General features: G+C 53.9%; 1 protein-coding gene across 1 annotated transcript; it reads left to right on the forward strand.

Annotated features, from left to right (window-relative positions):
* Positions 1-7,217: 7,217 nt before the first annotated feature.
* On the forward strand, positions 7,218-14,609 carry IGF2 (insulin like growth factor 2). The gene is made up of 2 exons (XM_026850626.1): positions 7,218-7,380; positions 14,383-14,609. Exons 1-2 carry the CDS (start codon positions 7,227-7,229, stop codon positions 14,592-14,594), a joined length of 366 nt encoding a protein of 121 aa, XP_026706427.1. The 5' UTR covers positions 7,218-7,226; the 3' UTR covers positions 14,595-14,609.
* Positions 14,610-16,682: the final 2,073 nt, after the last annotated feature.

A 16,682-nucleotide genomic window follows, 5' to 3' on the forward strand; every position in this document is an offset into this window, starting at 1 on the left:
GGGCTGCGCGGCCCCTGGCTGCCCGCTGGGGGGTGGGTTGGGAGCGGGGAGACGGCCGCGGCGGCGGGGAGGGACCGGCGGTTCTCCCGCTTCGGGGACCGGGGAGGTTGTTAAACTCTCTTCTGCAAAACACCGCGGTGTGTTCGGTCTCGGAGGGATAAAAATACAGAGAGGAAAAACAAGAAAGCGAAGCCAAAATGGAGTGAGAGTTAATGGTTGGCATGCAGCCTTCGACTTTGTGTGATTTTTTTTTTTTTTTCCTTCTTCTTCCTTCCCAATTGCTTTTCCCTACAGTAATTGTTTTAAGAGCACAACTTGGAAAGGTTTTAGCACACTGTTGAGCAGTAGGGAATTGGGGCACATGAGGAAACTCGGATTTAGCGTAACTGTACCAGCAGATGTGGCTGCCTTGCCTCAAGCCAGTGGTACTTTAGCAGGGTTTCGGATATGCCAGGTCTCGCTCAGGCGGCGTGGAGCAATCAAGTGTAAAAACAAGGTTTGTGTGGGTGGTTTTAAATAGAGACCTCGGGAGAACCGCTGCTTTCAACCCTCGTCGAGGCTTCCTATACAAAGTCTGTAGTTTTCTTCCAAATGCCGGGATGTGCTTGGGAGGCCAAGGCCTGGTTTTCTTTGGGTTTATTTGTTGTGAGGTTACGTGTGTGTGTGTATGTGTGTGTGGTTTTTCCTTTTACTTCACAGGGTTCAGCGTGTTGGGTTTTTTATTCCTCCTCTTGCCTTGATTTAGAGTGGAGTTGAGGAGCCTGGGTCGTGGGGTTTTGTGAGGGTGACTTTGTGCTAAGGACATCTGGAGAAATAAAACTGACTGACACTTCTGATTTGAGCTTCACTGAGCTGTTTTGGACCCAACTTGACAATTTTGGTGGGGGTGAATGGGTCAGAGCAGTAAATCTTGCTCCATGTTGTCGACACCCACACAAGTTCACTCAGCCTTTCAAAGGGGCTATCCCGGCTCCTGTGAAAATTCATTAAGGGATAAAAGATTTGACACCGCAGGTCCCCTCCCACCACCGCATGAAATTTGAGAGCCAAAATGTGTCTGCGTGTGTGTCCCAGCGCTTTTTCTGACAGGTGATCCTTTTTGCAGCCCGGCTGGAGGGCTGCTGCTTTGACCAGGCAACCCGGAGGTGTCAGTGCGTGTCTTCCCATTGATTCCTATAGCCTTCGGCGTGAGCCCGGCTTCCTCGTGGAGCACCAGAGAAAAGCATTTCTGTACTCTTCTTTTTTTAAATAAAGCAAACACAGCAGGTGAGGTCTTATTTTTAGAGGGACCGAGGTGTTGGTGAGTTTCCAGCAGTGCATACGAGCACTGTAAGTGGCCCACCCTCTCCCTGCTCGTGTCCTGGGACTGACCTCTCCGATCCTTCTTTGGATTGTCTTTGCTTTTAAAGGCTGCTGTGTGTCTTAACGGGGCAAGAGATACTGGCCTCCCTCGACAACGTTTGCGAGAGGGGTCAGGAGAGGTGGGGGGCATCAGGGGAAGAAATCTGCCTTGGGTTGCAGCCTGGCTCTGAAAGGGTTAAAGCCGCTCTGCCAAGACATAAAGCAAGTTCAACGTGTGGTGGGAATATCACTTGCCAGTAGACTCCAGTCACCACAATTTCTGATTTAACAGCTTAACTTGCTGTTAACTTTCCCTGATATATTCCAGGTTTTGGATGGGAATGCAGAAAGGAGAGAGGAACAATAAAGAAAGGAGTTAAGTGAGGCTACTAAAATGGACTTAAATCCCTTCACTGGGTCCTGCCAGCTGTCTTTAGAAGAGTTAAGCAAGATTGCATTTCCTTTTTTTCATGCAATAAATCAAATGTTTCTGGGCTGCATACCAAAATTTGTGCAATACACTCTTACTCCCCAGTGGGGTGAGTAAATGGTACTGAATACCCCATTCACCTTTTTCAGCTTGATTTTTCCACAGCTACGGTAGTTCCTGCTGCGGCACGTATATCGGCAGGGTGCGGGCAGCACTGCCCTGCCCGTCCCAGCCCCTGTCCCTCAGGCAGAGCAGGCAGGTGTCTGTCCCTGCTCGCAGGACGGGAGTGGGAAAGGTGACCCCCAGCGTGGGGTGGAGTGGGCTGCTGTTGGGGACGAGAAGTGAAGACAAAAAAGTGAGCGCTAAAAATAGCAGCAGCACTGCCAACCTCAGCCATATGAATGTCATGCGAGCCAGGTGCCAAGAATCATGAGGCTTTTATTTTTTTCAAGCCTGAGCTAAACAGCAAAACCTCTGGTCGTGGGTTGGTTTTATTTGCCTGACAGCTCAATGGTTGAAAGTTTTGTGTTTTGAAGCTTGCTTATTCCGAGCTGTGGGTTGGAAATCTCCTCCTTTCTCTTTTAGATGAAATGGGAGGCTCTTCTGCAGCACTGCACGTGGTGGCTCCTCTCCCTTTGGGTACTGCTAGGCGCCTCATCCTGTGCCTCTGCCCAAGACGCAGCCCCGGGGTGGTTTTTGGCTGCCAAGGCACCTGCCTCACCCCGCCGGCCTCTGCTAGCCCTTTGCTACTTGGCACCTCGGGGCATGGTAGCCCGGCACCCTGCGTAAGGTTGCCCATGGGCAGGGGGGCAGCATTTGCTTGGCATGTGTGAGCTCGGCGAGGGCCCATGTCCTGCCCGTTTGGGAGAGCTACGCTTAAAACCAGGTCAGCTCCCTGCTCTCCTGGGGCTGCCCACCCAGAGGAGGAACGCAGGGAGAGAGAGGCCCAGCATCTCTCACAGGCAGTCACTGGGAGTGGTGAAACATCAGTCTGCACGCTCTCTTTTGGAGGGGTGGAGGGTGATGTTAGGCTGGGATGTGCAAACTGGGGTTTTCCCCCTCCTGTACACGCCTCTGGGTTTGGGCCAATGACTTTTTTCACCATGTTCCCTTTTAAACGCTGCGCTGCTCCACAAAGAAGTGAGATTTTTTTTTTTTCTTTTTGGTGTCCAAATCCAAATTTTGCAGACTGGGCCATCTGTCAATTCCCTCCTACGTTGTTCTGTTCATATTAAACTGTAATGAAGGCCAGACTGAAGAAGGAATTAGGTCAGACAGGAGGTTTAGTCTCTGTTTTTGGGGAGATGTTTGTTGCCCAAGAGAGGCACCGTGGTTTGGTTGGCTCAGCACAAGCCTGGATGCGAGGGATGCCTGAGCTGTCCTCTGAGATTTGGCAACTGGGCCTTTTAGCACATTGTGGCCTCTTGGCCCCCAACTCCCCAGCAGCTGGACAGAAATCACTGATCCAGCTGATTCTGCAGCAAATCCTCAAAAAATCCTTTAACAGTCTCGGGTGGGAGGGTGGCTCCACTGCAGACCTGCCCTGGGGCTCACTCCTGCCGTGCCGCAGCTGCTCGGAGAGATCCCTCTCCATTGGTGTGTCCCCGCTGACTGGGGGCTGCCGAGCGGTGTTTGGGGGTCCCTGGCCATGGGTGCAGCAGAGTGTGCTGTGAGGGGGGAATACACGGGAGTCCCAGGGCAGCAGCAGCATCCCCCGTGTGGCAGCTTGCAGCCGAGCTGGCTCCAGCGGCAGCCTGGCTCCATGCCGGGACCTGAGGATGCCGGGGAAGGTGGGAGAGGGACACGAAGGATGGAGAGCAAAGCAGCCCCTCTCTGGGCCAGGAGAGGCCAACGGCCTGCTCTGATGGCTTGTCCGAGCCTCTCCTGTGCCGAGAAGATTGCTCTCATACGCGGGTCATTCAGAGAAGCTTCAGATGTGATTCCCAGACAGTACAGGGCACCTGTGCAACCAAGACATTCCTCTTGCATCACCCTCTTGCACACTGTGTGGGGTCCGAGCCCTTGTTAGGAGGAGTTTGGTGCTCAGATTTTTGGGCACCCGGCACGTCTCGCGCTGCTGTTCCCACCGCCCCGGTTAAAACCGCATCCTGAGGCGTCTGAGCTCTCCGTGGGCACATGAGGAGGAATGGCAGCCGGCGTGGCTGATTCAACCCACTTTGGCAAGAATGAAGCTTTGGTGGGCGTAGCCTCTCTTCTAGAAGAGGTGGGACCCTGTCGTTTAGGAAAGTGCCCTGCTTACCTCTCCCTGTCGTATTCCTGTTACATCTCACGTCAGAGAGGCTTTCTAATAAAAACTGAAGGCTTTTCCAGCCATTGGTGTAAATTCACTCCTGTCTCACAGCTGAGGGGCCTGTCCCTGTCCTAGTGCTTGGACTAGAAACCAAAAGCAGTGCTGTCCCACCTTTCCAGTGGAGAATGAAGGCTCAGCAGGGTTCACAGGGCTTCAATTCATGATGCTGACCAGGGTTTGGCCATGACAACTGAAGTTGCATGCAACCTGTGCAGCTGGCATGGTGCTTGTGCTGGTCATGGGCTGTGGGTACCCAGCTGTCCCGTGCCACCCCGTTCTGGGGAGCAGCACCTTCTCTGGCAGCTGCGGCGGGGCATGTGCTAGCTCTTCAGCATGGGTGCTGCTCATCCATGCTAAGAAGGAGCAGGAGGGGGGAAGGATTGACTGGAGGGTCATCGGGATGCACTGAGCAAGCGATGACACCCTGGTAGCCTGTCTAGCCTTTGGGTGAAGCTTGGTGGCTTTTCTCTGCAGGGTCAGTAGGGCCAAAGCAAGCGGGGAGGGCTTACGGGGTTGGGTTGGGTTGCAGCTCCATCAAGCTGGAGAGAAACTGCAGCACCGGGTAGTAAATAAAGATGCTTTTTGCTTTGCTGCCTGGTTTCTCATTACACAGCTGCTGGAGGGAGTGGGGACATGCCAAGGTGACCGCGGTGGAGCGGGCTGGTGGTTGATGCATGGGCAAAGGGGGACTTTATCGCATGGCACACCGCCATGTTAGCCTGGCTCTGGATGACAGCATTGGGGCCATCCCTGTTGTTGCAGCTTCAGGGGGGCTTCCTGGCCAGAGTTATGGGGTGTGTGAGCAATCTAAAAGAGCTCTGAGTGGAGGCAGGGAAGGCTGCCAGGGGCAAACTTGCGCTTGTGGTGTGGGTTGTGCAGGAGAGGGTATTTTCCGAGGAGCACAAGTTCTTTTCCACAGTAGGTATCAGGTCTCCCCAGCATCAGATATCGCCCTGCTGACAAAACCTTGCTCTCCCCTTGCTTCAGAGCATCTCACACCTTCCTTGAGACTGAATATGGAGGAAAAACTGTGCTTGTCACCTGTGCCACCAAGCAAACCCCTTCTGGGGGCCAGCTCTGGCTTGAGGGAGGCCATCATGCAGCCTGTTTGTTAGCTGCAGTGCTCACAGCCAGCAGGAGCCTAATTGGGGACGGGGGATTATTTGGGTGTCCTGAAGTCCCACGTCAGCGGCTTTGACGGCGGCACTGGCTGGCACACATCTGCTGCCCCGGGGACACCAGTGATCAGGAGCTGCACATAAAAAACAGGGGGAAAAGGGAAAGAAAAATAAGGAAAGGGGGCGGGATCATTGGTCTCTTGTCAGTTGGAGATCCGTCTGCTGATACTGCTGTACCAAGGGCATGACTCAAACAGTGAAGGTGATGCTGCGGTCATGTTGGGGAGGCCCAGTAAACACCCGTTGGCCACTTCATAAAAAAAATCAAGGTGAAAAGGTGTTGGTGACAAAACACTGCAGCTTGGCAGCATGGTGCAATTGGACCCCAGTGCCACCCCTCTGCTCCTAGTGCAATATAGATCAGAGCCCCTGCAGTGTGCCAAAGGGACGGGTGCTACTGGAGAAGCTGGTCCCTGTCCCATCACTTGCTGGTTTGAGCCCAGTTTGTGCCCAGAGCTGCTGCCTCTCTTGTCCAGAGCACTGGAGGGGCTTTGCCAGCCTTGCTGGTCTCTGCCAGCGCAGGCTAAGCAATGCGGTGGGCACTGAAGTTTGTGCAGGGGGGATGCCCCCCTCCGCTCACCCAGACCTTGCAGCCTCTGTTTTGGCTTTTCTTGCTGCTGATCCCTGTCCCTCCCGCTGCTCAGAAGAGCTCATGACTTGTAAGCACAGCGCGTTTCTAGCAGCACTGATTTGAGCTACATGCTAGTAAAAAATTGGTAGCAAGGGTGGCTTTATTGCTGGCAGGACTGTAGTGGGGCCCCGGGGGAGCTGGGCTAATTTCCTGGCTGCGCTGCAGACTTCCCCCGTGACCTTGGGCGAGTCATTTAATCTATCCTGGGCTTCGGCTCCATCTCCGAGCATCCCGGGGGGGTGAGGTAATATTCATTAACTGATATTATTCTCGAGTTGCTCAGATGCTATGGTGATGAAGGCTGGATGTGAAACCCAGTGTCTTGGCTGAGCATTAGCAGGGAGAGGGGATGCTCCACTTGAGATTTAGCATTACCCCATGCTGGCTCCTATTTTGCCACACTTCCCCTCTTCATTTTGAGCCGACCTGTCTGGCCACCACTGTTGCTTGGCTGTATATACACAGTGATGCTCGTCACTGAGGGAATATAACGCCTGAACGATCCATGGGTTTTTGCTCATCTGGTGAGGCAATAGCACCTGCAGAAGCTGACACAGAGGTAAAGCTGTTTGCCGGATCTGAGTCAGGGGAAATCTTCAGGTTAGTTAGAAAATATCCAGAGAGTTTCTTTCTTACTCCTCCGCACCGGCTGATACCCCCTTGGCCCTCCTTGGTGATGCCTCAGGTGTGTTTCCCGTGGGACCGCTCTGCTCCTGAGAGATGTCTTCTGAGTCCCGGCTCTCATCAGCAAACACGGCTTGTGCAATCAGCCCCTCGATTGCCCGAGCCTTGGCTGTGAGAGTCTCTCGCATGCCCAGCGTGAAGGCCGCCACTCCCTGGCAAAACCCAGCTTTCCTCAAAAGCAGCTCTAGGACAGTTTGAAACTTCATTTGTTTCTGCTTTGGGGGAACATGCATTCAGGTAGGGCATGAAAACCTGTTATCAGAAATTAAAAGAAAATAACCTCTGGATAATCATTTGAATGATTTCCCATGTAAAAAGGGGAAAAAATACAAAATCACGCTGTTGAAAGAGCAGGGGAAGTAAAAGCTTTTCAGAGGTAGGCTGAAGTGGGAATTTCCAATGGAAAAACTGCTTCAATGCAAACTTTGTCTGTCTGGAGCGGCTGACCGGTGGGGCGAGCGCAGGGAACCAGACTCACACCAGCTGCCGGCTCAGCGCTGCCCGTCCTTCCCGGCAGCATCCCGACATGTTCAGGCATCGAACCCCAGGCGTGCTGTGGGCCGGGGGTGGGGGGATTGCCCCGGGGGGAGGTGGCAGAGAGGGGTCTCTCGCGCCATGTTAACGCTGTGCCTCTGTCCCCAGGTGCAGAGGATGTGTGCGGCGAGGCAGATGTTGCTGCTGCTGCTGGCTTTCCTGGCCTACGCGCTGGATTCGGCCGCGGCGTACGGCACGGCAGAGACCCTCTGCGGCGGGGAGCTGGTGGACACGCTGCAGTTCGTCTGCGGGGACAGGGGCTTCTACTTCAGTAAGTGCTGGGCAACTGCTGGCAATGGGCAGGATGCTGCCCCCACCCCACACCTTGCTCTGATGGAGCCGGGCTGGGAGGGAAAGGAAGGGTTTTCCAGACTGGTGCTTTTCGTGATTGCCTCGCACATGGCGGTAGGCCAGGAGAGGAGCAAGAAAAGTGATATGCTCAGGGTGACATGCATCCACCTCGCGCTGATTTTGGGGACTAGTCTAGTCCCATGGGGAAACTGGGTCCTGCATTCTGATGCTTGGGAAAGTCAAACATCACTGGGGAGCCATGGCTGGTTGGCTCACTGGGGATGCGGGCAAGTCATTAAGGTAACAAGGATGTCTGCAGGCAGCTCTCTGCTGAGCTTGGGCCCTGACTTAGCTGAGCACTCCCCCTTTCCGGGCAGTCTTCCTATAGCAGCAGGTTCTAGGCTGCCCCTAAAATACTCTTCATGACCTCCTGGCTGCCTGCTGTTGAACCTGTTGCTGAAGAGTGATGTCTTAGCCTTTTGCAGTGCCAAAAAATGCAGGGATTCTGTTGTCTGCAGGGTGCAGGTGGCTTCGGGAGAGTTGCCTGGCAGGGGCTTTCCACCAGCATGCTTTTGGGGGTTTGCACTGTTGTCATTAGTGTTACAGTGGCTTAGCTGGTAAATGGGGAGGAGTAACCAGTAATCTATGGGCAAAGGTGTCTCAAATGTGAACCTTGTTCTGGTGTTTTGGTCCCCTGCTCTGCTTGAGAAGAGGGAAGACACTGTGTCTAGCTGCCCACTGAGGACTGAGCCTCAGAGTGACTGACTACGGGAAAGATGCAAAGCCAAATGGGGGAAGAGGATGGAGATACCAGCTGCATGTAGTGCTGTGCATTTGGCAGTCTTGTCTCTGCCTTGGGAAAAGGAATTTGAAAGTCACTTTCGAGTAACAGGGTGGTTTTTGGAGTAGTGGAGTTGAGAGCCAGCCTCCCTCTCATCCCAGTCTGCCTCTTCAGGGAATGGGGCGCTGCAATTTTTGGAGATAAGCCTGAATGTCCCTTCCCAACTTGGATGTCCCTTCCCAACGTGGATGCTCAGCCAGACTGGCTGTTGCTGCCTCCTGAGGCTGGACAGGGAGAGGCGCAGGGATCCCACATCCAGCGGCATCCAGGATTCGGGCTGTGTAATTTTGGGCAGGCAGCTGGGCTGCAGGTGGCTTTGCAGCTATCTGGGGGCGATTGCTGCCCCAGCCCGGCCGAGCAGCAGGATGTTTTCACAGCCCCCCGGGTGCTGCAGGCAGGCGGCACTTTTGGGGACGCCCTGGGCGCGCTTCCTTCCTCTGTCCGAGCCAAGCGGCGAGGGTTTGCACGTCAGCTGCCCTTCCTCTTCTCATCTCCCCCTTCCACCTTTCCTCTGCCAACGAGCCCCGTGCTGGAGCTCGGCTGAGGCAGTGGGTCTGGGACTGGCCTTACTGGCACGGCAAGGAGGCGAGCTCCTCTCTCGCTCTCACACCTCTTCCTCTCCCTCTATATATAGAGGAGCATCCGTCTCCCTCCCGTGGTTTCTCTTCCCTCCTCCCCCTCTCTGGGGATGAAAGGGAATGGGGCTTTTGTTTTACGGACAAACTGACCTCCTTTCACCTCAAATAACCCAGCCGCCCAGGCCAAAATAAAAACACTTTTGAAGGCAGACAAGTCGCTTGGTGCCAAGTGGCCAGTCTGGTGCTTGCAAGGCAATTCTTGATTTATTTTTTTTTTTTGTCTTCTCCTGTCCCCACTTCTTTTTGAATATTTCTGGAAAACCGAAGTGCTGGAGGATGAAGCAAAGTCCCCCCAGTCCCACATTTTAACCCTTCCTGCCTCTGACCAGCCTGTGCTCTGTAGAACTGAAGATGTTTGGGTGATGGCTCTACCTGATGGAGGTTTGGGATGTCCCCAGCTCACCTAATATTTTTCTCTTTACCTCCATCACTTTTCATAAAGTGATTAATTCTGCTGACCATATTCATCTTCACTCGTAAACCCTCATGGCAACACTACTGTCACCGTATAGGCTCGATAGGGGCATAATTATGTTGCATGATTTTGGGTTTACATCTTAAAACTGGGCCTGGGTTTGTCATGAGCGCTACTCAGCATAGGACTTGCAATCGATGAGCAGCCTGCTCATCATTCATATGGGAGGTAAATGAGTTGGGCAGCCTTGTCCTGCAGGTACAGGTGGGCCCCACTTGCTGAATGGGGCTTGTTGCAAGCATCTGACTAGTAATCTTGGAAAAAACAAAAATGGCATGCAAATCCGTTATCAGTTTTTTGCTGCAATGGTAATATAAGTACTTAAATGATGCTCTACATTCTTACAAAGGAGTACTTATCTAACAAAGCTAGCTCTGAAATACAGCCCTGTCTGCATCCGTGCAAGGGGATGCAGCATGCCCACGGTGTTTCATCCCCCCGGCAGCTGGCGATGGGGAAATGCACAGCCTAGACTGAGGAGGGTGCACCCCTGAGAGCAAGGATGCCCATCTGTCTGCTGGTGTGGAGAGCGAGTCCCAGCCCCCGGCTGCCCTTGGAGGCATCGTGACTGGCAGGTGCCTGGGGCTGGGGATGTTGAAGCTGCCTCCAAGAGCTGGGGCTACAAAAGAGCTGCAACAGGGGCAGGAGCTGGCAGCACGGGGGCTACCTGGCCACTGGACGCAGGGTGGGCACAGTGATGTGCACCATGCCCGCTCTCCACTGCATGCTGGGGGTGCCTGGGCAAGCAGCAGCTGGAGCCTTGTGTGCTTTGCTCTCTGTTTCTGCCGTGAGTCCTCCTCTCTGTGACTTTTAAGGCATTTGGGGTTGGCCTGCAGGTGCCAGCAAGGTGGTGGCATCCCGCTGTGGCTCTGCAGCAGGGTCGGGACCCTCTCTCCCTGCTTCCTGGTGCCCACTCCAGGGATGGTGGCACAGCCCACAGAGGGATGCTGAGCGCAGCCCTGGGTAAAAAAGTGGGGCAGGTCAAGATGAAGCCCCGGCTGCGAAGTTGCTGTCATGCAATGCTGGCAGGGAGGGGAGAAGGGGCTGCAGGGAGAGAGGCGTCCAACTTCTCTGTAAACAACAGCTCCTGTTTCCTCCTTTCCAACAGCTGATAAGAATTTAGCTCTTTGCAGCCACTTGTGCTGACGGGGCACATTCTTGCGCACCCGCCGCTCCTCCGAATAATACTAGGAAAAAGCAGGGGGGAAAGTGTGGTGCCGGGGTGGGGGAGGGCCAGGCCGGGGGCACTGGGACGGGGCCCAGTGCCGCACAAAGGCCCCCTTGTTGCTCCCGACATTCCTGCGACAGGGGCGCGGGGACTGTTTACACCCAAAGTCCCCTTCCACTTGGCTTGCCGTCTGATTGACCAGAGGAGAGGGGACCCGGCCAGGGTGGCACCGGCACCACGCACCCTTCCTGTGGCATCCGTCCGGCCCCAGTGAGGGTGGGGAGCCTGGAGCAGCAGGGTGGTGGTGCCAGGGAAGGGACCCTCTTGTCCCCCCTCGGCCACAGCGGTGCCACCGCCTCCAGCACGGAGGCATAGCTGAGCTGCAGGTACACAGCCTCGGGGTTCTCCCGGGAGCAGGTTTGGTTTTGCAGCACTGCCGGGGTGCCCAGCTCTCCCTGTCAGGATAGCCCACTGCTGGGTGGGAATAACCCTGGGCAGCTGGAGGGCTTTGCCTTGCTGGGCTTTGTGTTGCCAGGCTTTGCACCACCGGGCTTTGCATCGTGGGGCTTTGCATCGTGGGGCTTGGCCCCTCAGCAGAGCTGTGGGATGTTTTGGTGGAGCACAATTTGGGGAAAAAGAGAGCACCGCCATTCACTGAAGGCCTAGAGGAAGTGCGTTTCCTCGGGGGGAGGTGGTCAGCACTGCAGTGGGAAGTGGTCCGTGCACCCCAGCGGTGCTGCAGCCCACTGCCCACACAGCTCTCCCCTGTGGGCAAGGGAACGGAGCAGCAAAACCCTCCCTGCCTTTGGCAGGGGTGGTAAAGTGAGATGCCACCCATGGGCAAAAGCCAGGAAATTCAAATTTTAGTCTGTGCGTAAATCGTTGTTATGGAACAAACGCTTTTCTCAATCCAGGTCAGCATCGATGTTGCTGTTAACCAGCAATGCCCTGGCGTCTCTTTCCTGGACTGTTGTGTCCAGGTGCTTTCTGGGACGAAATCCCTGTTTGTTATGGTTGCCTATTTTTTTTTCCTAAAGTAACTCTCCCACAGAGGATTGTATTGACATTTGGCGAGATCCACACGGACAATTATGTAATGTGAAATGTGCCCTATGGGACGGTGGCAGCGGAGCTGGCAGCGGCGCCAGCAAGGGGAACGGCACGCAGCGGCTTTACGCAAGAGAGAAGGAAGGGGCAGCGCATGGGGCCGGGGGCCATGCGTGTGCCCGCTGGCAGGGCAGGGGCAGTGGGCGGGCAGGAAGGGGCTATCCCGTCCCGGTGGTCCCTGCTGGGAGCTCACCCTGGCGGGGCCACGCCTGGGCATTTGCAAACATGTGCTGTCGTGATCTTCCTGCATGCTCCCGTGCTAGAAAGTGCCCTTGATGGCAAGGTGGTGAAAACGGTCGCGCTTTGCTTGTTAGTTTTTTTCCCCCCACTCCTCTTTCCAAACAAACACATAGATGCAAGCGGGCAACTTCTGTTTTCAAGAGGAGACGTGTAACCTTTCAAAACCTCAACTTCTCCCTGAACCGTGCGTGTCGTCACTTGTGCAACCTTCTGTTCAGCGGGAGTGTGAATGCAGCCCTCTGGGGATGTGCTAGCAAGAGGGGGTGACTTGAATTTTTTCTCTTTTTCCTTCCAAACTCCCCTTCTGCCTGTGCTCAGGATGCCTTTCTGGAGCAGCCTAATGCTTCAGCGACCTGCCACACGGGCAGCTTTGGGCACTGGGGTGGATAGGTGTGGAGCGGGGGCCCTATGCGGAATGGGATGTCGGTGGCAGCGCACGTCTCCTGTGGACCTTGCTGGGCATGCATGTAGAAGAATACAGGCGCATAGAAGGACACATTGTGTGCATATAGAAGAATACTTGCACCTGGTCCCAGGCAGGCTCCTCTCCCCCGGCTCCCTTGGGCATTGTCACCCACATTGCCTGGACCAGCATCACTCTACAGATACGGGCACCCAACACACTTGCCCTGCCTTTAAAGGGAGGGTCCAAGCCAGAGTGCTTGTTGGCCACAAGCATTTATGGAGAGAAAATTAAACTCCTAACAGTGCTGCCTTCGCTGAGCCTTTACCAAGAGGGAACCATCCTTCTCACCTTCCTGCCAGGCTGGCTAAAGGTTGCGCCTGAAATTTTTACAGAGAAAAAGAAAAAGAAAAGGAGGGCGGTGGTACAGGGGGGGATAAACATGGAAAATGGAGCATGGTGCGAGTCAGCTGCTCCATAGCCCTGCACCCTGATGCCACGTTTGCTCTCACGACTTGCGAGCACAGCGGGAATGCACCAGCATGGAGCACGGGGGCATGGCTGGTTTTAGTAGCGAGAGGGTGCCCTGCTGCCAGGGGCTTTGCTATTTCAGAGTAGGGTTTTGCATGCCAGCACTGCAACATGGGGCTGCATTGAACATGCAGGGCTGCACTGGACGCAGAGGGCTGCATTGCATGTGCCAGGCTGCATTGCACACATGTGTTTGCACTGCACATATGGGGCTGCTTTTCACATGTGGGGTTGTGCTGCATGCACAGAAAACTCCTGTGCTTTGCGCTTTGTTCTGAGGCATTTTGGGTTGTCACCCAGATGGGGTACCCCCCAAGGAAATTGGCCAGCACCTTGCAAGCCAGGGCCATTAAATCTTCATCAGGGCCCAATACTTGAGTGTCTGCTTCGTCCGGAGTGTGGGGAGGATGGTGGGTCGTGCACGGGGCAGGTGTTCCGTGGACCATGGTGGTCCATTTTGTGTGTTCCTACTGGGAGGTGGGGGCTGGGCGGTGTGGTGAGCAGCATCAGGCATCGTGCTTCCACCACTCACTCTCAGTTTTCCCATGCCCAAATTCTCATGGCCAGGATGTGGTACCGGATCCTGTTTGCAAACCCTGCTGGTGCTGGCCTCTGTTCCCACCCTTGGAGCACCTTGCACTAGGAGGAGGTGCTCATGGCAGCTCCTGGCTGCAAACCCCACACCAGCACAAGCACATAACATGCCACGTGCAAAAGCGTGGAGAAAATCCTTTTGTTTTGGGCTGGTTTACGTTTTGTAAGTTGTGATTCCCAAGCAAATTTGTTCAGCATCAGAAATTCAAATTTTCTCATCTCCTTTATTTCAAGAGGGGGAGGAAAACCTGTAAAACTGATGTCAAGTTTTCCTCTGGAGTGCTTTGGCCCTCATTAAGCAGTGATATGAAATGCACTCGGTTGTTGCTGCACTGGACATGGGCTTTCGCATCCTTCTGCAGGCAGAAATGGGAGAGGAACCCTTATTAAAAGATTAAGTTTAATAGCTATTCTTGGCGGGTGCAGGAGCCTGTATTCTTTCTGCAGCTGTCTCAGAGCTGTCCCATCTGGTAAAATTTAGCCGCCTTGGTTCGCTTCACCTGCCTGAGTGTTGACCCGACGGAGGGAGGTTGGCAGCCGCAACGCCGCGCTGCTTCTTTCTAATAAAACTCGCTTGCCAGGATCAACATCGGAGACGGTCGCAGTAATCGGCACAGTGCTGGCGGCCGGGCTGGGCTCGAGCTTCCTCACTTTAGCTGTGCCCAAAAAGGCCGCCCGTGCCAGAGGCATAGGAGGGGGGAATAAATCACTGCCATATAAAGCGTCTTTAATTAGCACTGCGCACACGCAGGGAGCCCTGTTGGCATCAACAGCATTTGTCTGGGAAAGTCTTAACTTGAAACTCGGCCGGTCGGCAGGTGCGTGTCAGCTAGTCTGGGAGAAGCACTGCTGTTTTTGAAGCATGTGGGACCCACCGGTCTCCGGTGGCTGGTGGAGGGATGCCTGCAAGGGGACAGGTGCTGTGGAGGCAAGAAGAGGGTCTAGTCCAGGTTGGTGGCTAACGCCGGCATCTCTGCTGTTGCAGGTAGACCGGTGGGACGAAATAACCGGCGGATCAACCGGGGAATCGTGGAAGAGTGCTGCTTTCGGAGCTGTGACCTGGCTCTGCTGGAAACCTACTGCGCCAAGTCTGTCAAGTCCGAGCGCGACCTCTCCGGCACCTCCCTGGCGGGTCTGCCGGCGCTCAGCAAGGTAGGAGGCTGCGCCGTGATGGTGGCTCTTCTCAGGAATAAATAACAGGAGAAAAGATGGGAAGGCCATGGTGGGAGAGGACAAACCCCAGCTGCAAGGTCCATTGCTTCTGCAGAGCCTTCAAGACAGGGCCACTGTTGGCAGCTCGTGGCAAATACCTGGCAGAAGGTCAGCTCTGAATAAGGTGGGGGACCAGGTGGGCTGGATCAGAGAATTGTAGAATGCTTTGGGTTGGAAGGGACTTTTAAAGGTCATCTAGTTCAACCTCCCTGAATGGAGCATGGACATCTCCAACTAGATCACGTTGCTCAGAGCCACGTCCGACATGGCCTTGAGTATTTCCAGGGATGGGGCAATGTTTCCAGGGTATGGATGGAACTCAAAGAGGGGATCCCCTGTCCAGAGGGGGTGGGCAGGCTTGCGATGAAGCTGACGCTAAAAAAAAAAAAAAAAAAAGAAAATCTGTTAAGCAAATAAATATCCATCCAGAATATGAAGCCTGACTTTCTCTTTTAATTTATTTTTTGCTCCTGGGTTGAGAGTTGGGTGGGAAGAAGGCCATGCCAAGCACCACTCTTCATGGAGGAACAGAGTGCATTGCAATTCCACTTTCTGGGGCTCAGACCTGCCCGAGAGGGTGAAGTGCCCTTAGACATAACCCTGAAACCACAGTCCTGTGGCAGTTGCCCCCTGAACCCACCAAGAATCTTGCCAGTGATTCTTGGCAAGATTTGGGGGTGTTTCCCAGTGGCTGTTGGGATTTGTTTAGCTTTTACTGGTTTGGGCTGTTCCCAGAGACCTGAAAAAGCTGGACAGGAGCTGAAGACTCGTCAAAAGCAAAAAGGAGAAAAAAAATGTATCATCTAGGTTAGGTTTCCTGGTAGGTGGTGCTTCTCTGGCTTCTTGGGGTAGATAAGAGCCTCTCTTTAATTTTTTAGGGATACCGATAAGCTGCTTTTCATCACATACAACCATCGTGCACCAGTGCAAATGGAAGGTAAAATACTGTGGTTCCAGTTTGGTAGCAGCACAACTACTGGGCAAAACAGTGCCCGAGCATCCCTAAGGCCCCCAGTCAGGCAGGCAGCCCCACGGGCATGGCCAAGGCATCAGTCTGGCTGTGGGGAACGGGACTTGAGAAAGGATCTCACCGAACCCATCTTCCTGCCCCAAACAGCTTGGGCTGGAAGAGATTTTTCACCTCAAATGCAGAGCTGCTGATTTAGGCACTTAAAAAATACATGGTTTAAAACAGGGTGTTTTTTTAAAATTTTGCAGTAGCAAAAAAAAAAAAAAAATTTTCCTCAAGAATTTTTTCTCTTGAGGTTTTTGTGGTTGGTCAGGAAGGTTTTTGTACAGATGCAGGGCTGGCTGCTTCCTTCGGACATGTACTTTATTGCAGGTGAAGAAAAGATGTGCCTGCCTTTCTGTCCCTTTCCTACCGCTCACTGCAGACCTCTGGTTTTCTTTGCACTAAAAGGTGTCCCTTTGACGCGTGAGGACTGACTTCCTTGTGGCTTCTGGTGGCCACTGCTGGAAATTTTGCCTTTGGGAGCTTTGGTCCCTTTGTGCTCTTTGCTGTGTAAACAAATGGGGAACATTTAGGGATGATTAAAAACCAAGCAAAGCTTCAGCTAAATCTCTTGCCTGCATCCCCCAGGGAGCAGAGCAGCGATGCTGGAAGTACCACAAGGGTGATGATGCTGTTTCCAAGCATGGCTCATCTTCAACCTCCCTTTCTGCCTTATCCTGTCATGGGTTACCATGGGGCCAGACCAGAGCAGCTCACAGTTTTGGATACCAGGAGACTGTTCCAAATGTGCCAACCTGCCTTTTAGCTTGGCAAGACTGCCTTCACTTGCAAGGAGAGACCCAAGCAGCCCCAGGAACCTAGTCCTGGCCACTGAGTGGGACACTGGGTGAAACTGGACCTTTGCTTTGACTCAAGTTTCTTTTGTTGCCTGCAAAGCCTCTTTTCAGGTCAGCAGATAAGTCATGGCCTTAACTTGGAAATCTCAGACTGCAGGCTTGAGAACAAGCCCAAGGTGCTGTGTTTGCTCAGATGAGAGGGCAGAATTGACGCCGATTTTTGTTATGATGCCTCTGCACGCAGTCACAGCTCCAAGTTCTTAG

The sequence above is a fragment of the Athene cunicularia genome, assembly GCF_003259725.1.
Source record: "Athene cunicularia isolate RWA chromosome 5 unlocalized genomic scaffold, athCun1 chr5_part2, whole genome shotgun sequence".
Taxonomy (NCBI): domain Eukaryota; kingdom Metazoa; phylum Chordata; class Aves; order Strigiformes; family Strigidae; genus Athene; species Athene cunicularia.

Coding starts and splice junctions, on each gene's coding strand:
- IGF2 (XM_026850626.1), top strand. CDS start 7,227: ATGTGTGCGGCGAGGCAGATGTTGCTGCTGCTGCTGGCTTTCCTGGCC. Junction 7,381..14,382: donor GGACAGGGGCTTCTACTTCA/GTAAGTGCTGGG, acceptor CTGCTGTTGCAG/GTAGACCGGTGGGACGAAAT.